The sequence below is a fragment of the Chiloscyllium plagiosum genome, unplaced genomic scaffold, assembly GCF_037043375.1.
Source record: "Chiloscyllium plagiosum isolate Xiang-an unplaced genomic scaffold, Cpla_swu_hap1 HiC_scaffold_3, whole genome shotgun sequence".
NCBI lineage: Eukaryota > Metazoa > Chordata > Chondrichthyes > Orectolobiformes > Hemiscylliidae > Chiloscyllium > Chiloscyllium plagiosum.
The window spans coordinates 31,010,638-31,037,477 of NW_028270141.1; the positions used below are offsets into that span (position 1 = coordinate 31,010,638).

Below are 26,840 nucleotides of genomic sequence, written 5' to 3' on the forward strand. Positions count from 1 at the left end.
TGACACCTATCAGATTCTGGAAGAGTGTTAAAGTTAGAGATTAATATTAAACAGATTTTAGCATGTGGAATTTGGATTTGAACCCTCCAAATTACATCACGATTTAGTGTGTGCAGCCTAATCATGACAGGGGGGCATAATTGCTATTCTAACTCCATACCAATGCATCCTTATGTTCCAGATGGTTGATGAGCCACCTATTAGGAGTGCAAACCTCTATTCATTCCTTCTAGTGTGGTTTGTTAATTCATCAAAGCCCAAATCTTGAGTTTAGTATCTTTCCAAATTGCACAAGATCCATTTCACAACATACAGTGCATTGACAATTTGGGCTATCTAAAAGAATTTCAAATTCTCAGTTGAAACAAATAAAATGGCACAAAGCTGTCATACAAATGTTCATTGAAGATGCTAAATTCCAAACCTTAAACTATTTGTAAAATAATAAGTGCTTATTTGACTGCACTTCTTGGTTTAGTGACAACACTACATTTATTCTAAAATTCTTTCTTAAAAATGAATTCATAACTCACCTATCTTTCCAAGGATCTTCTAAAGGAAATACCAAGTCTGACAGGTTAATATAGTTGTTCTCAAAGTTTGAGTGGAAAATTGTTAAACTGGAGTAGCAGACCCCTGCGGAGTGCTTTAAAATTCTGAATTACTAGTGAACTAGATGATGGACACTCACACTGAGAATGTGATCAATCTATTGGGAGGAATGAGGAGGCAAGCTAGTTGCCAGCAGGTATTTACTTCCTCATTGATGGCGCTGTTACAAATTTTTGAACATTTAGGCTGCTTCTGGCGGTTCTCTCCAAAACATCTCTCAAAACAGATCCAGCTGATTGGTAAACTAGATTCAATACTCCACAGCTTATGTAAGGTTTATTCAAGTTTAAATATTTGTTTGCCTTCTGTGGTGAATACATTTATTCTGAGAATGAAGATGAGCTCATGAGCCATGGGTCCCCATGCCATGGAGAAATATATAAACAAATAAATAAATAGTGAGCTCATGCCCCTCAATTCTGCTTCAAATGTCTGCACAACAATGCTTCCCCAGGTTTGGTATCCCAGAATAATTTTGTCCCTACCAGGGAGATGAAAGAACAACTTTGGGTTAAATCTTTGCACTGGGATTTAGGCCACTCATGAGCCCAGAGGAGAGGAATATACCTCCCTGAAAGTCTTCCCCACTATAAAGAACATGGTAAGGAACTTACTGTTGCAGTGGTAACAACTATTTGATGTTAAGTTTGAGGCATATTATTAAAACATAGTAGAGGAACTATTTTGCCTTTGTCTTACTTAAACTGTGAATGCTTCATACAGCGCTGATTTTCATAGAATCATACAGTACCATACAGGCCTTTTGGGTCTACTGACAAACTAGTCTAAATCTGCACAAGTCCCACTTTCCAGCACTTGGGCCAAAACCTTAAATATTATGACATTTCAAGTGCTTATCCAAATTCTTTTTTAAAGGTTGTGTGATTTCCAACCTCGGCAGAAGTGGGTACTGCAATTGCTGGAGATTAGAAACAAGATTAGAGTGGTGCTGGAAAAGCACAGGTGGTCAGGCAGCATCCGAGGAGCAGAAAAACGATGTTTCGGACAAAGTTCTTTATCAGGAATGATTTCCAATTCAGATTTCCAATCTTGACAACCCACCCAGGGTGTGCAACCTCCAACTGCTCCAAGATGAAATGCGAGCCATGATCACCATCCCCAGTTGAAAAAGGTTTTCCTGAAATCCCCTCCACTCCTCTTGCCTTTCACCTTAAAGTTTCATCCCCTCATTATTGACCTTTCAACTAAGGGTAACAGCTGCTTTCTATCCACCTAGTCCCATGCCCTTCATAATCTTGTACACTTCAATCAGGTTTTCCCCTCAACTCTGTTCTAAAGACGACAACCCGAATTTAATCAGCCTCCTCATAGCTAACTACAAGGATCGGTGCTGGGTTCACATGAATGAATTGGATGTGAACATAGGGGATATAGTTAGTAAGTTTGCAGATGACACCAAAATTGGAGTTATAGTGGACAGAAAAGCAGGGTACAGTAGAATCTTGATTGGATGGGCCAAGGAGCAGCAGATAGAATTTAATTTAGATAAGCGTGAGGTGCTGCATTTTGGAAAGGCAAATCAGCACAGGACTTATACACCTATTGCTAAGGCCCTGGGGAGGGTTGCTGAACAAAGACCTTGGAGTGCAGGTTCATAGTTCCTTGAAAGTGGAGCCTCAGGTACATAGGATAGTGAAGAAGGTGTTTAATATGCTTTCCTTTATTGGTCAGAGCATTCAGAATAGGAGTTGGGAGGTCATGTTGTGGCTGTACAGGACATTGGTTAGGCTACTTTTGGAATATTGGGTGCAATTCTGGTTTCCCTCCTATAGGAAGGATGTCATGAAACTTGACAGGGTTCAGAAAAGATTTACAAGGATGTTGCCAGGTTTGGAGGGTTTGAGCTATAGGGAGAGGCTGAATAGGTTGGGGCTGTTTTCCTTGGACCGTCAGAGGCTGAGGGGTGACTTTATAGAGGTTTACAAAATCATGAGGATGGATAGGGTAAATAAACAAAGTCTTTTTCCTGGTTTGGGAGAGTCCACAACTACAAGGCATAAGTTTAGGGGAAAGACTTAAAGGGACCTAAGCAGCAACTTTTTCATGTGAAGAGTGGTGTGTGTATGGAATGAGCTGCCAGAGGAAGTGGTGAAAGTTGGTATAGTTATAATATTTAAAAGACATCTGGATGGGTACATGAATAGGAAGGGTTTAGAGTGTTGGCAAATGGGACTGGATTAATTTAGAATACCTGGTCGGCATAGATGAGTTGGACTAAGAGGTCTGTTTCCGTGCTGTACAACTCAATGACTGTATGATAGCTGGTCAGCATGGGTGAGTTGGACCGAAGAGTCTGTTTCCATGCTGTACAGCTCGATGTCTCCAGGGATAGTAGGGCTTGATATCCAGTACAAAACCCCAGTAAGGCATAATTTTTTAAATGGAAAATAGGTATGGCTTACTCCATTGTTATTTTATTTATAAACAACTTATAATTTCAAGGCCCTCTCATGGATTATGTTTCTACTGAAAGTATTCTGTTGTTAGAAGGAGAACATTGCATTACTTCATTCAACTGATAAACCAAGCTAGCACAGTATACTGGGAACCAAATTACTAAAAATGGTAGACAATTAATTCTAATATTTGAAGAGCTTTCTTCATCAAGTAGGTACAGAATCACATCTGTGCTTTCTTGCCAAGAACAATATTGACACGTTATTGTACCAAATTGTCAGAAACATTTGCCAGAACATCTGTAATGGATTGATGATTATCAAGGAGCAAAGTAATCATTTTGGAAACCACAAACTATGATATAACAGAACAAATATCTGCCGAAAAAGTTCAGCTTAGATGTACTGAATTATTTACTCAATTAAAGAACATGATCCATCAAATAGTACATTTTCACAAGTTAACAAAATAGTTACAGATTAGTTAAGTTATTGGGCTCCTTTTGAGGAATCGTTCCAAAGTGCGTGTTTTCAAACTTAATTAGAAGGTGATTATGTGCGCATAAAGGCAGAACTGGCTAAACTGCACAGTGAAGGATAGTATAGGAGAAATGCAGTGATGTTCAAGGAGATATTTGAAAGATTTGATAAGAAAGAAAAACTATAGAAGGATGTGTAATTTGTAGCTAACTATAGAAGTTCAAGTATCAAACTGAAAGAAAAGGTATACAGTTTCTTGAAGCTCAGTACAATGTCAGAAGATTGGATAGAATATTAAAAGAACAGCAAAGAATGACTAAAATGAAGAGGAAAATATATAGTGTGATAGTACACCAGCTAGAAATATAAATACAGATAGTAAGGTTTTCTCGAGGTATTAAGAGAAAGGCTAAGTATGTAGCTTAGTCCTCTATAAAGTGAGTCAGCAGAATTAATAATGGAAAGTTACAAAAGTGAGGAAGCATTGAACAGATATTTTGTATCTGTCTTCACTTTAGAAGATGAATAATATCCAAGAGATAAGAAAATCAAAAGCTGAATTTAAGGTAGGAATTTAAGAAAGCGATAGTCACTAAGGGAAAGCACTGAGAAAAATATTAGACTGACAAGGTTTGGTCGGATTTCATCCTAGAATCTTAGAAAGAGATACAGTATTCAATGCATTTAATCATAATTTTCCAAAATTCCCTAGATTCTGGAAAGATGCCATCAGAATGGAAAATATTGAATATAATTCCTTATTTAAGAAAGGAAGGAAATAGAAACCAAGATGCGACAGGCTTGTTCGTGTGGCATTCGACATAAGGAAATTGCTGGAATTCTGAATTAAGGAGATTATAGCAGGGCAATTAGAAAAATCTTAATGCAATCCAGCATAGTCAAAATGGCTGTGTGAAAGAGAAATGATGTACAAGTTGTTGTGTTATAACACGCAATTGTATTCATTTGCAATCTCGCACTGTAGAAAAAAATCATGCTATGGAAAACTGCTGTAGAAAATTGCGCTATGGAAAATTGCTGCAGAAACTCGCTAATAGAAAATCACTATATTCGTTCAGTGGAAAGTTTGTTTTATCCAAACTACATCCACAATTCATCAATCATGTTATAACTAATTTGCGCTGATGAAACACGCAATGTAGCTGAATGACCTGTATGACTAATTTATTAGAGTTATTTGATGTAGTAACAAGGTGATGTGGACAAACAGGAACCTATGAAGGTGGTGCACTTGGATTTGCAGAAGGCTGCTGACATGATGTCACATCAAGAGTTGATATAAATAAGACCTTAAAATCTAGGGAGCAACATATCAGTATGTGCAGAGAATTGTTTAACTACTAGGAAACAGAGGGTCAGGATAAATGGATCACTCCAGCTTGGCAAGATGTACTAAGTAGTATGCAGCAGGTATTCGTGCTGGGACCTCAATTAGAATCTTGGAAACCAAGTGCTTGGTGAAGGGGACTGAACATATGGTTTCAAAATTTGCTGTCATTAAGATAGGTAGGAGACTGAGTTGTGGAAAGGACATCAGGGATTTCCCTAAAGGGATACAGGATAGATTAAGAGAAAGGGTAAAAATTTGGCACATGCAGTTTTATGTGGGAAACGATGAATTTTTCCCATTTTGGCAACAAGAATAGAAAAGCAGCACATTATTCAAAAGAAATGAGATTACCGAAGTAGAGAGGATCTGGTGTCCTGTTACATGAATTACAAAAGGTTAGCATGTATGTGCAGCAAGTGATTAAGGCATTGACTTTGTTTTATTGAAAGGGGAATGGAATATAATAGGGAAGCTTCGTTATAGTGATACAGAACATTGATGAGACAACGTTTGTAGGACTATGTAGACTTTTAGTCTCCGTATTTTTAAAAAAATGCAGTGGTAGCAGTACAAAGAAGTTTTACTTGTTCGATTCCTTGGATGAAAGGGTTGGTCTTATGAAGAAAAGCTTGAAGTTAGAAGAATAAAAGGTGATCTTAATAAACAAAACAGTTCCTGATTGAATTTTACAAAGTGGATGCTGAAATAATGTCTCCCCTTGTGAGGAAGTGTTTAATGAGGGGACACAGTTTGCAAAAACAAAGACCTCCCATTTAAGACAAAAGCAATGTTTTTTTTTCCCCTCAGAAGATCATTAGTTTGTGGAATTCTCTTCCCCAAACAGCAATCAGGGAAAGGTCATTGAACATGTTAAAGCTGAGTTAGATTGACTGTCTGGTTACTGAATAATCTAAGGATGAAGGGATTAGAAGGAAAGTAGAGGCCACAATCAGATCAGCCATGATCTTGTCTAATGATGAAGCAGGCTTGAGGGGCCGAATCGCTTATTCCTGCTCCTAATTTCTATGTTCATACCCAGTCAGGGATTCTAATGTCACATTATTGAAAATGAAAACTTGAACATCGGTTAGCTTCTCTAGATGTTGGGGGGTGGGGGATTGGGTTTGATAAAAGCATCATATCATGATAATATAGGAAAAACAATTTTCAACAGCAGAAAGGTTACTAACCTGAAGGGACAAAGAATTGGCTACTGAGCCAAAGGCAAGATGAAGATAAATGTTTTTGCACTGTGATTTTTTATGATCTGGAACCAAATGCTTGAAAGGATAGTGAATGCAGATTTAGTAATAAGTTTTGAAAGGGAATTGGCTGACTACTTGAAGGGGAAACATGCATAAGGCTATGGGAAAGGGCAAGGGAGTGGGACTTAATGTGCACTTCTTGCAAAGTGCCGTTACAGGCATTATGAGCCAAATGGCTGCCTTCTGCATTGCATCATTTTAAAATTCTATTCTTGAACAACCGAAAAGTCATAAATGATCCCTTATTATATTTGCGTTTAATGTTAAACTTAATTTAAAAGGAAAAATATACATTAGTACCATAATTAAGATTTTAATAAATAGTAATGGCAATTGATGAAATTGGTGAATGATTTACAATCAAAATAGAAGGCCAAAAATCCAATTTCAGATCATGTTCCTGTGTGAATCACGTCTGAAATAGAGAAATAGGAGAAAACACATAATTGCAAGAGTTACATTAAATCATTGTCAGTTTGCAACTAGTGCAGAAAGCAAACTGACATCATGAATTAAGCGCACCAAACAAGGTGTAAACATAGAACATAGAACAGTACAGCACAGAACAGGCCGACCACTGATCCTCATGTATGCACCCTCAAATTTCTGTGACCACATGCATGTCCTGTAGTCTCTTAAATGTCCCCAATGACCTTGCTTCCACAACTGCTGCTGGCAACGCATTCCATGCTCTCACAACAATCTGTGTAAAGAATCCGCCTCTGACATCCCCTCTATACATTCCTCCAACCAGCTTAAAACTATGACCCCTCGTGTTAGCCATTTCTGCCCTGGGAAATAGTCTCTGGCTATCGACTCTATCTATGCCTCTCATTATCTTGTATACCTCAATTAGGTCCCCTGTCCTCCTCCTTTTCTCCAATGAAAAAAGTCCGAGCTCAGTCAACCTCTCTTCATAAGATAAGCCCTCCAGTTCAGGCAGCATCCTGGTAAACCTCCTTTGAACCCTCTCCAAAGCATCCACATCTTTCCTATAATAGGGCGACCAGAACTGGACGCAGTATTCCAAGTGCAGTCTAACCAAAGTCTTATAGAGCTGCAACAAGATCTCATGACTCTTAAACTCAATACCCCTGTTAATGAAAGCCAAAACACCATATGCTTTCTTAACAACCCTGTCCACTTGGGTGGCCATTTTAAGGGATCTATGTACCTGCACACCAAGATCCCTCTGTTCCTCCACATTGCCAACAATCCTATCCTTAATCCTGTACTCAGCTTTCAAATTCGACCTTCCAAAATGCATCACCTCGCATTTATCCAGGTTGAACTCCATCTGCCACCTCTCAGCCCATCTCTGCATCCTGTCAATGTCCCGCTGCAGCCTACAACAGCCCTCTATACTGTCAACGACACCTCCAACCTTTGTATCATTTGCAAACTTGCTGATCCATCCTTCAATCCCCTCATCCAAGTCATTAATAAAATTTACAAAGAGTAGAGGCCCAAGGACAGAGCCCTGTGGAACACCACTCACCACAGACTTCCAGGCAGAATATTTTCCTTCTACTACCACTTGCTGTCTTCTGTTGGCCAGTCAATTCTGTATCCAGACAGCTAAGTTCCCCTGTATCCCATTCTTCCTGACCTGAATGAGCCTACCATGGGGAACCTTATCAAATGCCTTGCTGAAGTCCATATACACCACATCCACAGCTCGACCCTCATCAACTTTTCTAGTCACTTCCTCAAAGAACTCGATAAGGTTTGTGAGGCATGACCTGCTCCTCACAAAGCCGTGTTGACTGCATTTAAGCAAGCCATGCTCTTCCAGATGGTCATAAATCTTATCCCTCAGAATCCTTTCTAACACCTTGCAGACGACAGACGTGAGACTTACTGATCTGTAATTGCCGAGGATTTCCCTATTTCCTTTCTTGAAGAGAGGAATTACATTTGCCTTTCTCCAGTCCTCAGGTACGACTCCAGTGGAGAGCGAGGATGCAAAGATCTTCGCAAGTGGCGAAGCAATTGCATTTCTCGTTTCCCAAAGCAGCCGAGGACAAATCTGGTCCGGGCCTGGCGACTTGTCAATCTTAATGTTTGACAAAATTTTCAGCACATCAGCTTCCTCTATCTCTATCCATTCCAGCATGCACACCTGCTCTTCAAAGGTTTCATTCACTACAAAGTTCGTTTATTTCGTAAAGACAGAAGCAAAAAACTCATTTAGGGCTTCCCCTACCTCCTCAGACTCCACACACAAATTCCCTATGCTATCCCTGATCGGCCCTACTCTTTCTTTGACCATTCTCTTATTCCTCACATAAGTGTAAAATGCCTTTGTGTTCTCCCTAATCCGTTCTGTCAAGCCTTTCTCGTGCCCCCTCCTGGCTCTCCTCAGAACATTTTTGAGCTCCTTCCTCGCCTGCCTGTAATCGTCTAGAGCTGAGCTTGACGCTAGCTTCCTCCACCTTATGTAAGCTACCTTCTTCCTTTTGACGAGAAGCTCCACCACTCTCATCATCCAAGGTTCCTTTATCTTACCACTTCTTGCCTGTCTCAGAGGGACCTATTTATTCATCACTTGCAACAACTGTTCCTTAAACAGTCTGCACATGTCTATAGTGCCTTTACCATGGAACAATTGCTCCCAATCCATGCTTCCTAACGCATGTCTAATCGCACCATAGTTTCCTCTTCCCCAATTAAATATCCTCCCATTTTGCCTAATCCTCTCCTTCTCCATAGCCATGTAGAATGTGAGGCAGTTGTGGTCACTGTCACCAAAATGCTCTCCCACCACAAGATCTGATACCTGCTCCGGCTCGTTTCCGAGCACCAAGTCTAGAATGGCCTCTCCCCTCGTCGGCCTGTCAACGTACCGAGTTAGGAAACCCTCCTGAACACACCTTACAAAAACAGCTCCATTCAAATCTTCTGCTTGAAGGAGGTTCTAATCAATATTGGGAAAGTTAAAGTCACCCATTATAACAACCCTACTACGTCCACACTTATCCAAAATCTGCCGAACTATGCTTTCTTCCATCTCCCTGCTGCTATTGGGGGACCTGTAGTAAACCCCTAACGAGGTGACTGCTCCCTTGCTGTTCCTAATTTCCACCCATATTGACTCGGTAGGCAGATCTTCCTCGACAATCGAAGCTTCTGTAGCTGTGATACCCTCTCTGATTAGTAGTGCTACACCCCCTCCTCTTTTCCCCCCCTCCCTATTCTTTTTAAATGCTCTAAACCCTGGAACATGCAGCAACCATTCCTGCCCCTGAGAAACTCATGTCTCTGTTATGGCCACAACATCATAGCACCAGGTACTGATCCATGCTCTAAGTTCATCACTTTTATTCCTGATACTCCTTGCATTAAAGCAAACACACTTTAACTGATCCCTTGGTTCCTTCCCAGGAAAATCCTTCCCAGTAGCTGGTTTACCTCTTGCTATTGCCTCATCTGTATCAACTCTCACCTCCAGCATACAGCTCAGGTTCCCACCCCCCTGCCATACTAGTTTAAACCCTCTCGAACTACTCGAGCAAACCTTCCACCCAGGACATTGGTCCCCTTCCAGTTCGGATGCAACCCGTCCTTCTTGTACAGGTCCCACCTTTCCCAGAAGGCTTCCCAATTATCTACATACCTGAAGCCCTCCCTCCTACACCAGCTGCGCAGCCATGTATTAAGCTGCGCCCGCTCCCTGTTCCTTGCCTCGCTATCTCGTGGCACCGGTAGTAAACTAGAGAACACTACTCTGTTCATCCTGCTTTGCAGCTTCCATCCTATCTCCCTGAAATCACTTTTTATATCCTCGATCCTTTTCCTGGCTATATCATTAGTGCCAATATGTAACACGATTTCTGGCTGTTCGCTCTCGCCTTTTAGAACCTTATACACCCGATCGGAGACGTCCCGGACCCTGGCACCAGGGAGGCAACATATCTTCCGGGAATCCCGATCTTGACCACAAAATCTCCTGTCGATTCCCCTAACTATCGAGTCCCCTACCACGAGTACTTTTCTATTCTGCCCCCTTCCCTTCTTTGCCACAGTGTCAGGCTCAGTGCCAGAGAACTGACTTTCCTCTGATAGGTCACCCCCCCCCAGCAGTATCCAAAATGGTATACTTATTGCTGAGGGGAATGTCCACAGGGGATCTCTGCACTGTCTGTCTGTCCCCTTTCCTCCCCCTAACTGTAACCCATCTATCCTTGTCCTGAGCCTTATGAGTGACCAACCCCTGGTACAAGCAAAGTATTTTGGCGCTGGAAATCTGACAAATGCTCAACATATCTGGCAGTATTTGTAGAGAGAAAAAGAAACCCCACAGTGTTCACCTTTTAGCACATTTGGTCAAGCCTCATTTTTCAAAAGTATATTTGAACCAGTTTCCTAAAATCTAGTGAGAATACCAGTGGATTCTAAATTGAAAAGTTTTAATTAGCTTTGCAAATATATGAAGTCAGTTGTGAAATATTAATTGTATTACAACAGGCATTTTGTGACATGGAATCCAATGGAGGAGGATGGACTATAATACAACGTCGTCAAGATGGCAAAATGGATTTTCAACGCACATGGAAAGAATACAAAATGGTAAGAATTTTTCAAAGTGACTGTAGATAACCAGCTAGTTCAATGAGCCCTTCTGTCCTTTAGGATCTACATTCAAATTTGACTCTGATTGATTTAAAGATGATAAGCAAAAAACAAAAATCAGCAAAAATCAACTGCAGATGGGTGACCCGAGTCCACAGAACAAATTTGGCAATGATCTGTAAATTTCACTCAGATTGGTCACAGAAGTAGCCATGTGGAAAATGTACATTTCACACTTGTATACTGGGATTCCCCTCTTCAGAGATTATTGTGGAGAATGTTTAATTTTGTGAATATATCTTTAGGAAGACAGGTGGTTACTGGCCTTGTATGGACTGATTCCATCCTTGAGACAATGTCATTGCTGTGACCCATGTAACAGTAATTCCCACAGCCCCCACCCTACACTGCCCTTCCACTGGGAAAGATAGCTGCAGCAATTCAGATGTTCTGTGTTCAAAAGTTATCGTTACCCTCAAATATGAAATTACTTGAGGCCCAAATCTCATCATTTTATACAGACCTTCTACTTGTGTAATCTTAGGCGTCAGATCCTCTTATAAAATCATGCTTAGAGTTCTGAGTTCCCTGATACCATGTGCACCTTCACTTATCTTGAGCCATCCATTGTGTACAGCACAAGGAATTAACATGTCTTTGGAGTGACTGAGAGAAGGAAAAGGAGTGTTTTTTTCTAAACATTAATTCATGGAACCCAAACATATAAATAGAAAGCAGGAATTTTCAGCATTGCTTCGCATGAGGCCCACTGAAGATGTTACCTAGTAAGGTAACGAAACGTCTGGAAATGAACCTCCAAGCTCAGTTTTCTTGTCTTGACCTGTGCACAGAGTTACCTGGCTATCAGACGTCTTCAGGTTGTGCTTCCCCCTCGGGTCCCACCCAAGGACCCCCGCTTGAGTCCAACTCAATGTACACACACTCACTGCCGACTGTTTCAGAATGACTCTTAAAGGATTCAATTCAGGCAATCCCTCAAGCCACCCACCGCTGAAAAACATAAGACCGTTCTAAAGGAACGGGACGTACCTTCTCAGTTATCGACAGTGGGAGTCTTTTCAGGAGCTGAAGTTCATCCCGGACGAGAGCCCCCAATTGTGAGAAACACTTAATCAATAATTTTCAGTCCGAGTCAGAGAGTTCCGAAGCAGTACATTTATTTGAACATCTTTAAAGATGGGTGGCTCTATGAGGAGAGACACACCCGACAATAAAATTGAGTTTTTTAATACTTTTCTGAGGGGTCTCTCGACACCCCTACACTAAGCAATAAACCTATCATAAGTGTCTATTTCATTCTATCCCCTTATTTGGTTATTACTTGCGCCCGTTATTCCTTCATTTGGTAATTCCCTGCACCCAAGCCTAAGCCGATCATACATATTAATTACCTCACTTGTTTTTATTTTAAATCGGTCTTATTTGGCTGTCCTTGTTCGTTAGCCTTCCTGTTATTTTGTCCAGTTCCTCTTTTCTTTTCTAATCTTCTGACTTCTGAGATCGTCCTTTCCAAAAAGCGGACCTACAAACTATGAGCTTATTGCGAAATGCCCCTCCTGCTTCTTTTGTGGTCAACTACAAGACTCAAAGTTATTTCTTAGCTTAAAACTATTTTTTTAAAGGACCCTCTATATTCATTAAAATCAACATACACCTGACAACCTGAAATTTTTCTCTCTCAAAGGGTATGCAAAAAATGCATTCAAATAGCATTTTCTCACATGTGTGATGAAATAGGATCAGGCTATTTATTAGTTTGTCAATACATCACTGTAAACCTAATCCTGATTTCACCATATATGCATTATCCAACAACGGTCACTGGATGGTGATCAAAAGCAGACATTTTTCTGTTGCTTATTCCACGGGAAGGAAGCCAACTGCAATGTCCTCAAGCTCAGACCAACTCATGTCGCAGACTAGAGGTCAAACTTAAGGCTTTACTGCTCTAAACAGCTGAGTAATATTCTGCAAAATGCAGGTTGCCACTTTAGTATTGGGAACTCATTGTGGTAGCCAAATAGACAAAGAGTTATGTGATTGTCCAAGTTGGTGCTCCAACAACCTTTACTCTGAGATAACAGAGCAAAGATGCTTCCACATATGCCTGTCTGTGCAGAATAAAGTAACATTTTAACCAATTTGCAACTAGTAATAGCGGGGCATTGTCACATGCTGTCAAATTACCTTTACAGTTGGAAAAAGATTCAATAAAGGAAAACCACGGGTATAGAAAAATGCTAACTAAAACTCAGGGAAAATTTTGATAAATAATGTTATTGATATCACTTCTTAAAACGTGTGTTAGAATAAAACCCATGATTCAATGTTCAAACATGATACTGCAGGAGATCTTTTACATTTAGTGAATAACAATGCAATTCTACAAACTGAGCTCTTTTACTTCAGTGGATAGGAGAGATGGCAGAAAAGTATGGCTCATTTTTGCCATTTCACTTTGCTTCTGAAATCACCAAATAGTACTCAGTGTTTTGAACATTCACTCATTACAAATGCACAAGAATGTATTGCTGTAAGTAAAAGTAATTTGTTTATAGGGATTTGGTGATCCTGCTGGAGAATACTGGTTGGGAAATGAATTTACTCATCAGCTAACTAACCAGAAGACCTATGTCCTTCGTATCCAAATGTGTGACTGGGAAGCGAACAAAGGCTTTTCATTATACAACCAATTCTACTTGGACAGTGAAGCACAGAAGTACAGGTCAGTATTTCAGAAATTGCTTTCATCTAGAAAACATAGGCTGAATTTTAGCCAGGGTACAGAGATGATTTTCAATATGTGATTAGCCACAGTGAAACTTGTTTCAGTGGAAATTCAGTTTCTCTACATTGCTGACATCACATCATTTTCCTTCAGCCATTTTGCATGCTGAGATTGCCTGATTTCAGACCCCACTGAGGTCAGGTTCCCCAGTTCAAATGGGAACCAGACATCTGATTTCCTCTCTCACACACAATTTTGTCTGGTGGGTGTGGGGTTTGGGAAGCTCAGTAAAACCATGGCAGGTTTGGTGTGACATTTTGTTGAAAAAAATGGAAAAGCTGCTGAGAGGTCTCAATTGTGTTCATCTCAATTGTATAGAAGAATGTTATATTATTTGAAAGGCCAACGTGACAGTTTCACATCTTCAACGTCAATATTAGATATAATATATACTTTTGTAATGCATTGATTCTTTGTAAGGATCTGTCTTTTTGATACTTTGATTGATTAGACTTGCACATTTGTTCATCAGTGCTTTTCTCACAGAGCAAGTGTTAGAAACCAATGAAAAAGGTTTAATGTATCTTGCCACTCCATGCCATCATATTTTCTAATGCGAGTTTAATGGTTCCAGCTGACTTTTTTAAAAAAAAGCCTGGTTTTGACACTTGAAAAAAAATCCTGTCATCTGCTTTCCTATGTTGATTGGCAGGCACTCTCTTTGAAAGTGAAATGAACACTTTCTGTTCTTGCCTGTCTGGAGGCCAGCCTATTGTCTGGACGACTGTGGCCACAATCAATGGTTCACCAACTTTCGAGTGCTAACAGGATTCAGCAAGTTCATCTAAGAATGAATGACATTATCAAGAAGTTACAGTAACACATTGCGCCTTTGTCATGGCTTGTTGACAAGTTTATAGGATGACAAGTATGACAATCGTCTTTATTCAAACAAAATGTGTTTTTCTCAGTATCAACGATATGCAGATTTTGATTGCACGGTGAGGCATTCATCTTTTTTGTCTCAAGCAATGTAAAACATTATTGATATTGCACGGAATCTGAGGACTGTACATAATGCATACTCGATGAATGGTGATAGAGGATACATGGGGAACATGGAAATGGCAAGACTGATCCAAAGGAAGTGGGGTATATGTGGGAGCACAAAGAAGCTGGGCTGACCTTGTGGGGGTTTTCCCTGAATTGACAGGAAGACTCCTGTTTCAAAAAAAATGGATACCTGTATACTTTCTGACACAAATTAAAATTGTACTGTTTGTGATATGCATATTTTGCAGAATTGTCTCATCTTCATGACTTATAGCCTGCATCAAGAAGCAGCTGTAACTATTTAAATGAATACCTACAAGGTTATTGGGAACATTTCAGATTGGAAATTCATAACTCCATTCTGGTAATCTGGTTCTGGATACAAAGCAAGGAGGAAGGGAAAAACAACAATTAGATTCATACTTTGTTTTAATTTTTCTCCTCTGCGTTTAAAAAACTTATTTTGTTAAATATCCTTTCAGAAGTTCAGGCACTTGAGAGAAGAGATTGTGAAATATTATCAGTGTTAGAAGTGAAAGGAAATGAAAGACAATAGGTGCATTATTCAAAAATAGAAAGAAAAAGTCTTTATTGGGGAGAATATTTGGGGGGGTGGGGGGAAGACAGAGAATGAAAACGAAGATAGATCAAGGAATAAATAATGCTAATTTATTGAGCTAAATTTGGGTTCACAAATACGAACTGACAGAACTGCAGAGGTTGTAAATTAGAACCAAAAATAGAAATTGCTGGAAAAGCACAACAGGTGTGGCAGCATCTATGGACAGAAAAGTGAGTTCTGAGGAAGTGTCACTCAACCCGAAATGAATCAGACTTAACGTTTCAGGTTGAGTGACATTTCCTCAGAACTCACTTTTCTGTCCATAGATGTTGCCAGACCTGCTAAGCTTTTCCAGCAATTATATTTGGATTGATAAAATCCTGCTTCTATGACTGGAAAATCAAGTTGGTTCTCCATTTGCATTTTGGCTCTCTTCATTGCTTAACCAAATTGGTTTCCATTTGTTATTTATTGTTTTGGACGTTACATACTTTGCTGATAGCGAGATGGAAGGGAGGCAGATATTAGTGCCCACAGTGAATTTCTCTCCTGTAATTTTCAGCTCAAAATCTACAATCGCAATCATTTTGCTCGGGCTCTCCCTATCCCAGGCAGCTATTGAATATGCTTTGTCTTGCAAAAATAATTGTAAGGAAATCCCACCGCCAATGTCACAGATGAATATTTGTTAAGACAAACGTGAATTAAATGGAACATGAGAGTAAGGTTTACTGGTGCTATTGTTAGAAATGCAGCCACGCAACTTACATCCTATAACAAATTTTGACTTAAAAGAATGAAAAGTGAAGGAATTTTCAAAATAAACCTCGCTTTTTAAAGTTCTGAATTTTGAGACAATCCTTCATAATACAATCAACAATAGCATTAAATTAGAAATAAGTGTTACTATTCAATGCCACAGTGGTTTTCTAGATTTGAAATGTTGAGTGAATTAAATAGATACATCTCTAAACATAACACGTGAAAACAACAGGGAACAAAGCATTGGCTACAAAACATAGCACACTACAGCCATCGTGACTTGAGTTCCTTGATTAAGTGTTTCAAGTCCACATAATCTCCTTGGAAAGGGGATTTAAAAAAAACACAGGGCCAGTAAGTGAAACAAAAACCTGGAAAAATCTTCTCTGCCTTCAGGCAATCAAAACTGTACAGCAACGGTGATGACATTAAAACAGAATTAGTATATCTATATATTTGGCTTCTGCAATAGTGAAGAACAAGTTCGGGTACCTTTCAAAGTAATTGAGAATTTAACACTACCAGTTAGCAATTTCAGAGTCTAGCTCCCTTGAAACTCTCCACTGTAATCCATCCATTATTGTATATACCTAATAAGCAAAAGAAAATTCCGTTTATGATTTAAGTACAGGTAGTTCTGCTATAACGGACATTTCATTAACACAAATTCGGTATTACATTACGTGAATACAGATCTCATTATCCTTCTGCAAACCGCAAGGTCAGCAAAGTCAAAACCCTCTTTTGTCAAGAACACCTCCCTTGATATGGCCACAGTAAGCCATTTACACTATAGAAATGGGGCAGTGGTGTACACCATGTTTCAAACTCATAAGAACGCTCCCTAGAGACAAAAACAATTAATGGTTCCTGGAAAATGAATAAGTAATATGTTGTGGTTCTGTTCGCCGAGCTGGGAATTTGTGTTGCAGACGTTTCGTCCCCTGTCTAGGTGATATCCTCACTATAAATGCCGGAGGAAACATCACAGAAGCGCTTCACAGGAGGCTCCCAAGCACTGAGGATGTCACCTAGACAGGGGACAAAACATCTGCAACACAAATTCCCAGCTCGGCGAACAGAACCACAACGAGCACCCGAGCTACAAATTTTCTCCCAAACTTTGAAAATAAGTAATATTTTCTTTACTCAGTGAAGTTCAGTAAATAAATTGAATTGTTGCCCTTACATATCACACTTACGTAAATAAACAAATTCCTGCACATATGGGTTTGAAAACAAAAGATAATCCATAAATCTCAAATTACTAAATTCATTTCAACTTTCTTTTATCAAATACTTCTGCTTTTATATGAAGCATTACCAATGGTTCTGCCTAAATAAGCACATTTATATTTAAGACTTCTATTTGGAATGCTTCCAAACTTGAATAATGCTGCAATTTCTTAAAGAACATGTTGCGTTATGCATTATTTTGCTTTCCTGCTTGTTTTTCAATTCTGACGCAGGTCTAATAAAATCCACTTAAAAAACATTGCAAAATACAAAGATGGGTTTCAAGTCATTCCAACAAAGTTCATTATCCACTCATATTTTCCTGCTGTACTTGTTAACTGTAGTTGCAAGATGTTGGCCAATAGAAATCATGGCCAAAGGTTTCTGCTTTGGCTGTGAGCAGTGACTTACAAGTAAATTAAACGAAAATTACCTTACTCTTACAAAGTAAATCCTTTGCTCAAGTTTCCTTGTATATTGACAAACATAAATGTGCCATAAACTAACACAAATGGGCAATGTTTTCAAAAGGAATACTTAAAAATGGAAATCTGATATAATTTTATTAATACACTTGAAAATGGATTTATGACAAAAAAATTAACCTAGTGTACTGCTGTAAGTAATTTGAAATAATTGAAAATACTAAACAAAGCCACTTCATTTCATAAATTGGACTTCTGTAAGTCATTGCTGAGTAACTTAAAATTTGAATACTTAAAATCTTTCATAAAGATACCCATTAGTGCCCTTGCTCCTTTTAAAAAAAGTTTATGTTTCACAGAACCTCGTAGGGCTGAAATTAGCACAAGGAGTGCAAACTGGGTGGTGTGACATGTATCAAGCATAATGTTAGAGTCAGAGTCATAGGCATTCTTGGATTTGCTCAAAAAATGATGATTTGCCTTGCGTACAAATTACAATTGAAGTTCTTTGGTCTTTTGCACTGGTTTGGCTAATGTTGGGTAAACTTGCATTAGAAATACTAATGCAAATTAGTGAAAACTCCAAGCACGTGTATACAAGTTCCTAACTTCAAGCCTTTATCTTTTTACAGAATTCATGTTCGGCTTTGTAATTTCAGCTCCTTCCTCTGCTCCAGAAAGCAATTTTTTCACCTCAATCACACTGCAGCTTATGGCTAGTTTTTGCAAATTATTACTCTTAGTATATTCTCTGAACAGTCAGTATTGCAAACAATTTAAATTTGTGAAATTTCTGGCCTGGATACAGGCTGCAAGTTGCACCTTGATATCTTGATGACCATTCTCAAGGGACATTGATGAGTGTGGAAAGCTGCAAGATTTCAAGTACAGGCATTTAGGGAAAATGTGGTTATTGCGAAGGTTTCAGATTCTAGTTCTCAGAGCATTTCAGCAAGAGATGTACCAGAGCACTGGAGGAGGGAGAGAGAGACAGAGACAGAGAGATACTTGAGGTATTAATTAGAATGGTTGACAAGAATGCAGAATGTGGGAATGCAGAAAGTTGGTTTGGATGTATGAGGATGGAGTAGTCAGGTTGACAACAGTGGAGAAGCAAAAGAGGACAATGGTGTAAAATTACCATATGCTGGTACTTTCAGCTCCAGAAACTGCTTTAAGTGTGACTGCGGGTCAGGGATATGTTTAATGGCGAGGATACTTTCCTTCCATAAACAGCCTTGACTCAGCAACAGCATTCATATCATAGTCTGAAAATCATGGTTGCAAGACTCATTCTGAACCTTGGCCACCAGCATTGTGCAGGAATTAAGGAATGCTGTTTTGTTGGAGGTGCTGTCCCTCAGATGTGCTGTCTGTCCAAGTGAACTGAAAATATCCTGTACAACTTCTCAAAGAGAGATGGAGTTCTGCTACTGTCTTGGACACAACTTGTTATCTAACACCTAAAACAATGATCTAGTCATTTATTTGATTTCAGTTTGCTGTGCTGATAATGGACATCTCACTTTATATGTCACCAACAGTTTAAAAAATGCTTCAATAGCAGTATAGCACTTTGGGATGTCCTGAAGTCAAGACACGCATGAGAAAAATGCAAAACCTTTTTTAAAAACAATTGCACCTCAATAGTCAAATCAATATATTAATGCAAAGAGATATACTATTTTATTTTATTGTGTTTAATAAGTGAGAATAATCTAAAAAAATCCTACAAGACAGTCCCATTTTTAAAAATCAATGATATTAATTAGATTTCCTCCTTCAGGACAGCAGGTTAACATATCAATAAAGATGTCATGGTTTGGAAATCTGTGTATTTTGAGTGCAGTATGGGCTACATTTTAAACAAAAAAAAACTGCAGACAATGGACATCATAAACAAAACCAGAAATTGCTGGAGAAACACAGCAGGTTTGGCAGCTTCTATGCTGTGAAAGCAAAGATAACTTTTTGGGTCCAGCCATGCTTCTTCAAAGAAGTGTCACTGGTCCCGAAACATTAACTCTGCTTTCACTCCACAGATGCTGTCAGACTTGCTGCATTTTGCCAGCAATTTCTCTTTTCGTTGGTGCATTTTTAAAGTTGGGATTCTTCCACAGCCCACCTAACTCCGACTGTAGAGTTGGATCCAGTGTATGCAACATGAAGACATTAGGACTTTTTTTTAAGCTGATTACAGCAACAATTGTCACAATCATAGAGTAGTGGAAAAAGTTGTTCCCAATGTCAGAGTATGGAATAGCTTAATGTGCATGTCTGTGAGGAATGGTGGTGCTTGGATTGGGCCCAACAATCAGCTGGCAGTAGGTTTGGGGGGCAGGGGTGAAGAGGTGGAGAAACTATGAATCACAGCCCCACCCAGTGTATTGTTGGAAAGAAAAGAGTATCAGTCACACCCGAAGAATAATAACAACTTGTGTCTATACAGAACATTTAACAAAGAAAAAAAAGATCAAATGCACTCAATTGTAAGTAAATAAAAAAAAAGCTGAAGTAGTGTAGAAAGTTGATTGAAAAGCTGTCTGATGAGATGAGTCTTTTAAGTGGATCGCAAAGGGAGAAATGTAGAGAATTAGAATTAAATTTTATTGTCTCAAATACATGAGTACACTGAAAAGTGTACAATGTCGCCATTCCCGGCACTACCTGAGGTACCAAGGTACCTAAGTACAAAATCTTAGGTATGAAGTAGAAAAATAAAGCAACAAAGTTAAACATAAGTCTTTCTTAGTATTAAGTAGAAAAATAAAGAAATGAAGTCTAAAACTTCAACAGTCTTTCTTAAGTACTTAGTCATGGTGGGCTTGCACTCCCTACAACGGCTCGATCTCCTCCGCTTTGGTCCACTCTCTGGGAGACCTCAGGCGGCGGCCCACTTTTGAGAAATTGTCAGAATTTTGAGCCCATATAGTAAAACACAGAGTCATACGAAAGTATGAGATGCAAGAGAATAAAAGATTCATTATTCCTTCCAAGACTAAAAATCTAAAATAAACCCCTCTTAAAAGTATATTTTCTAGTACTGATGCTTTGCATTTACTTCCCAAACAAAAAAAAACTGCTTGTGTTTTTTTAAAAATCTAAGCAGATGTCACTGCATTCAACACAAATCTAACCAATCAAGCACAATTGCTTTGCTTCTTCCCATCAGAAAATGTACCTTAAAACCTGTTAAGGAGTCTTCAGGGGACACTTTTAATACATCAATAGCAGTTGTATTTCTAACCCGAGGAAGTTAAAGCACCACTGGAAAGTAGAACAAAGTTGTCTCACATCCAAGCCAAATATTTTTGCATCTGGAAACAATTATGGATCTTCAGCACTAGACTTTGGAAGGATTCTATAACATACCGCAATATCTGAAATATTAAACTACAACTTCTGCAAAGTAGGTTATAATGGTTTTACGTTAATGTAAACTCAAGCAATCACAAGTAAAATTATACTTCCTCTTGAATTTGCTTTCTTCGATTCAAAGAAATGTTAAGAATTGAAATGTAAGGAGCAATTTTCGTGAAGACAGGATAAACTACAACAAAAGCTTAGCATACCCATGAAACAGAAACAATACCCCGTAAAACATTTTAAAACGATGAATTTGGATGCTACCCTCTGTAGACTTCCCACTGAACTATTTCATCAATTTTATTTGAAAATAGCTACTGTCTGGCCACATTTGTTAATTAGCATTTTAAAAACTTTGCTCAACAATAAATGAAGGTTGCACTCCATTAACTCAATTTCTTTAACTCTAGCAAATTAGGCATAAAAAAATGAAAGTTTCTAGTCACAGCACTTTTTGGAACAAGTTAAAATAAGCTGACCAAACAGAAACCAAATTACTTTGAATGGTCTTGCTTAAGTTTGATCTTTTTGATCACAAAAAAAAGCTGCTTTATAATGATAAAGGAAAATTCAAATTTCTATTAAGCCTTTATTTTAAATCTGACTTCTACTTGATCTATTACTTTGCAGAAAACAAGATTACTGACATCTTTAAATAATGCAGTCTGTATGCAAGAGAAACTTAACAGTGCACAAGGAATATCCCCACACAATAAACATACATGCTTACTGTGCTGTTAGCTAGTTCAATAAAGCTCTAGTTGTTTCCTCTGCTTTATCATACCCAAACTCTCACTTGATTTTGTTTGCATTCAAATGCAATACCTGTGTCAAGGAATTTTAGCCTTTGTAAACTGAAAGAGATTTCATATAATAGACTTACTTAAGAATGACACCAACTGTAAAGGCAAAGACATATTACTGCGAAATATTTGGATCAGTTCAATTTAGATCACTGTGCATTTATTTTGAACTTTAACAGTCAGTTCACATTTCACATGTAAATGGGCAGATGCAACACGGTGTTAATAAATTCTGAAACTTCCTTACAAAAGCCCAGTATACAGTTTAAACAGAAGTTTTAGGTTTAGAGTTTGGAACTGCAGTTTAAATAAATTTCCTTCTTACCCAGCTACCACACTGAACTGATGTTAAAATCAGAGCACTCTGGCTGCTCCAATTATTAAGCCAGTTAAGGTAGTGAGTAGTTAAGTCTGCAGAATGTCAAACATCCAGGTTTAGTCTTTCATTTGTGCTGATTTTATGACAATATGGATACTAGAAATAACAACTGTGATCTAAGGTTAGGGAAAGGGAAACCCACCCAGGGTTTCCTGCTTAATAGCAGAATTAAAAATGCACATGTATGGATTGGGTGCAGACAGCATCAGGGTTGGCTGTAATATCATCAATATTTCAATCGTCTGTTGACACTCACCAACTGTCACAGATGAAAATGACTGATTGGTCAAAGAATTAGAAGGGGCCAACATCTGCAGAATACTACTTCAAAGAAGAGGAAGAGGAAGAAGAAACTTGGCAGAAAAATCAGAGAAAAAATCTGCAGTTCTTGAATATCAACCATATTGTCAACTCTTTCTAAAGTAACGACCAATTATTTCGACCCCATCTTTTCAGTGGTGGTAAATTCAGAAACAATCTATATTTGACGTAGCTTTATAGTTATCAAACAATGTTGATTCAAATTTATGAACTCCACACAATGTTTTGACATGTGCTCATTAGATTGCTGTACCATCAAACTTAAGTTATGAAAAAAATACACGTGGATGCCCTGCTTTCTGGCCCCGATTAACATTATACATAAAAGCAAATGAATAAGGATTCTATAATGTTTTTTCTCAGGAACTAATTGCCAGAATATTAAAAGTGACCTTTGGATAAACTAGTAATAACATGTTGCCAAGTAAATCAATTTTATCCTCTATAAATATACTGGATAAATATTATAATGGTACATGGTTATCAGGACAAATATGCTATCAGTTTTTGCCTTGATATTGTCAATTGCACAAAATAAAAAGTTTCCCACATCTTTGTATTCATTTAAGGACAGTTCCAACAGCAATAAATAAACTAAAAACAGACATACAAAAATATGAATGGATAAAATACTAGAACATTTCTGACCATTTCTCTGTTGTTGATTTAAAGAAAACAGACTCTTTCAGTAATTGTTAATATTTTGTTCTGTAGCATCAATTCTAGTGGTGCCAGTTACTAAGAGGGTAAAATGGATAGGAATACTACAAATGCATCTACCAATTAAAAATATTATTAGGATTAAGGCCAATGTGTACATCATTCTCCCTATTAAGAATCTTCCACACCCAAAAAAAATCAAAAATCTGAAACTACAAAACAATGATCTGAACTGAATTGTGGAATTGGGAGTACAGCTTGAGAAGGAAACTAATATTTGATGCAGAAACCAGTTCCATTAGGATTCCAACCTATGAAACCTCCAGAGAAATCTGTGCCCCATTGCAGCTGATACATGCCCACAATATCGCTAAGAAAGCTTAGAGTCATGCCATTTCCAAATTTTCCTGGGGAGTCTGCACAGAATGTTAATAGATTTAATGGAATATACCCTAGATTGTGGGACTTCTGAAGGCCTCCAGGATAAAAGTACTACAAAACTATTCTAAGTAATAAATCAACATCACTAAAGCTTGTGGAAAATGTAGATGTGGAAAGCTTAGGACAATTTAGATGGATAATGATTTTGAAGATTCCTTGGATTTAGAAAGACAAAAGCAAGGGGAGTTAGTAAGAATACTTTATAAGAAATTACAGTGAAGATTGAAGCAATGTAGTATTTGAACCAGTAGGTAGGTATGTCTATCGAGGACAAATGATAATAGAGGATGGCTACAGCAACATGGTGGGTCTGTCTAACTGCTAAGTCAGGGTATATTCATGGATGGTGATGGAGAGGTCTGAAATTTTGGTCAATTTATATTATCTTGTGAGGAAAAGCTCGACTAAACTGTAGGACAATTCTCTCCATGTTTTGGCATCAATCCCCAGATGTTAGCGAGGAAAACTTTGCAAGGTCAACATCTATGACTCTTAAAAAAGGTCCCTGCTGTTAATGTATACTTAATTCATTTAAGTTGACAGATTCAACTTTATCAACAATCTTTACAGAGTCATTTGCAGTCTATCAAAGAAGCAGACAAAAAAAAGCTTGTTTCCTTCTCACTTTCCTTTCAGAATCAGAGATAAAAACATTCAGTCCAGCAAACTTGATTAGTCTGGTATCCATCTGTCGGGACAGATGCGAAATGTGAGGGGAGAAAAATGCTTCTTTACATTCAAAGATCAGCATTTCTCATCCATTTTATTCTTCAAAAGACAAATAATTTATGATGAAGTCAATTTAACTACTCAATATTGATTGATATTTCAAAGTTAAAGTGACAGCAGTTGATTGTTGTTCTTCAACAAGGAAGAAGGGCTACGGAATGGGTGTGCTGTGCATTAGAAAACATGGGTTATAATCGTTTATATGAAGCAGAAAGAGGGAGAAAAAGGATGGGCATTAGCAGTACTTCCACAGCTTCTGAAAGAGGTTAACATTTTAATGATCTATATCTGAGTATTAAATATTACAACAGTAATTAATAACCCTGGAGTGAGCTGCTAATGCCCATTATTAGGAAATAAGCCATAAATGATGTGTTATATTCAAAGTTGTGATACATTCATGATGGTTGTACTGGCATGAGAATATAATTATTTTCTTTGGCAGCCAATACTAACCATTTATCACTCCATCAATAATCAACTTGACAAATGTAGAGAGACAAAGAGTTATTATTTCAGGGGGGTGATCAGACATTAGAACTGGAAAGAGTTATAGATGTCAACGCTCTTATTAAATACAGAGGCGAGGAAATTACAAAAGCCAAGGTACATGATGAGATGGAAGGCAAAATGAGTTTGTAATTGCACAAGAAAAGAAAGAGTGTAAATGAGAATTGGAGAACTATCATTAAAAACAACCATGTGAAAAAGGGGCTCCATTTTACCAGAGCGGCGAGGAGAGAAGGAGTGGTGAAGCGAGTGCTGCTGGGAAGGGTGAGTTTTCCCGCATTAAAAGGGACTTACCTCGGGAGTCGAGCCTCCATTTGTCATATATTTGTGTGGTTGCCTTACCCGAAACACTACTCGGGTAGTGTCTCCCACCCATCCTCCTGCTCTAACCAAAAAAAAACTCCCAACAGGGACTAAATCTGCGGGAAGTGCACCTAACTCCAGCTCCTTGAAAACCGCGTTAGGGAACTGGAGCTGGATGAAATTTAGATCATTTGGGAGGCAGAGCGAGCTATTGAGAGGAGTTACAGGGAGGTAGTCACTCCTAAGGTATAAGAAAAAGGCAGATGGGTTACAGTCAGGGTTCCGGAAAGGGAACCGGCAGGCACTGCAGGGATCCCCTGTGGCCATTCCTCTCAACAATAAATATACCGTTTTGGATACTGTTGGGCGGGGATAGAGCAGGGACAGAAATGGTTGTTGCAGTTCCAGGATTTAGATGTTTCAGTAAGAACAGAGAAGATGGTAAAAGAGGAGGGTGTGTGACATTTTTGGTCAAGGACAGTATTACAGTTACAGAAAGGATGTTTGGGGACTCGTCAACTGAGGTAGTATGGGCTGAGGTTAGAAACAGGAAAGGAGAGGTCACCCTGTTGGGAGTTTTCTATAGGCCTCAGAATAGTTCCAGAGATGTAGAGGAAAGGATAGCAAAGCTGATTCGCGATAAGAATGAGAGAGACAGTGTAGTTGTCATGGGGGACTTCAACTTTCCAAATATTGACTGGGAATACTATAGTACGAGTACTATAGATGGGTCAGTTTTTGTCCAGTGTGTGCAGGAGGGCTTCCTGACACAGTATGTAGACAGGCCAACAAGGGGGGAAGCCACATTAGATTTGGTACTGGGTAATGAGCCCCGCCAGGTGTTAGACTTGGAAGTAGGTGAGCACTTTGGTGGTAGCGATTACAATTCTGTTATTTTATTTTAGTGATACTTTAGTGTATTCCACTAGGCAAGAGTTACAGCTGGGGGAAAGGCAATTACGTTGTGATTAGGCAAGATTTAGGAAGCATAGGATGGGGAAGGAAACTGCAGGGATGGGCACATTAGAAATGTGGATTCAAGGAAAAGCTCCTGTGTCCCCTAGATAAGTATGTACCTGTCAGGCAGGGAGGAAGCTGTAGAGCGCAGGAGCCGTGGTTTATGAAGGAAGTGGAATCTCTGGTCAAGAGGAAGAAGGAGGCTTATGTTAGGATGAGATGTGAAAACTCAGTTAGGGGACTTGAGCGTTACAAGGTAGCCAGGAAAGACCTAAAGAGAGAGCTCAGAAGAGCCAGGAGTAGACATGAGAAGTTGTTGGCGGATAGGATCAGGGTAAACCGGGTATTTAAGGAATAAAAGAATGACGAGAGTAAGATTAGGGCCAATCAAAGATAGTCGTGGGAAGTTGTGTGTGGAGTCAGAGGAGATAGGGGAAGCAATAAATGAATATTTTTCGACAGTATTCATACTAGAAAACGACAATGTTGTCGAGGAGAATACGGAGATACAGGCTACTAGACTAGGTGTGATTGAGGTTCACAAGGAAGAGGTATTAGAAATCCTGCAGAGTGTGAAAATAGATAAGTCCCCTGGGCCAGATGGGATTTATCCTAGGATCCCAGAGGAAGCCAAGGAGGAGATTGCCGAGCCTTTGGCATTGATCTTTAAATCGTCATTGTCTACAGGAATAGTGCCAGAAGACTGGAGGATAGCAAATGTGGTTCCCCTGTTCAAGAAGGGGAGTAGAGACAACCCAGGTAATTATCGACCAGTGAGACTTACTTCAGTTGTTGGTAAAGTGTTGGAAAAGGTTATAAGAGATAGGATTTATAATCATATAGAAAAGAATAATTTGATTGGGATAGTCAGCACGGTTTTGTGAACG

General features: G+C 38.8%; 2 protein-coding genes across 3 annotated transcripts in view; one reads left to right on the top strand and one right to left on the bottom strand.

The window, feature by feature from the left end:
- The window catches only part of mcph1 (microcephalin 1), a 330,444-nt gene that overhangs the window by 134,834 nt on the left and 168,770 nt on the right, over positions 1 to 26,840 (bottom strand). The gene's annotated exons all lie outside the window — the stretch shown is intronic.
- The window catches only part of LOC122541993 (angiopoietin-2-like), an 89,072-nt gene that overhangs the window by 51,920 nt on the left and 10,312 nt on the right, over positions 1 to 26,840 (top strand). Inside the window, exons 6-7 of the mRNA XM_043679289.2 lie at positions 10,593 to 10,694; positions 13,277 to 13,443. Of these exons, the coding sequence (XP_043535224.1) occupies positions 10,593 to 10,694; positions 13,277 to 13,443 (269 nt within the window). The remainder of the gene's footprint in view (positions 1 to 10,592; positions 10,695 to 13,276; positions 13,444 to 26,840) is intronic.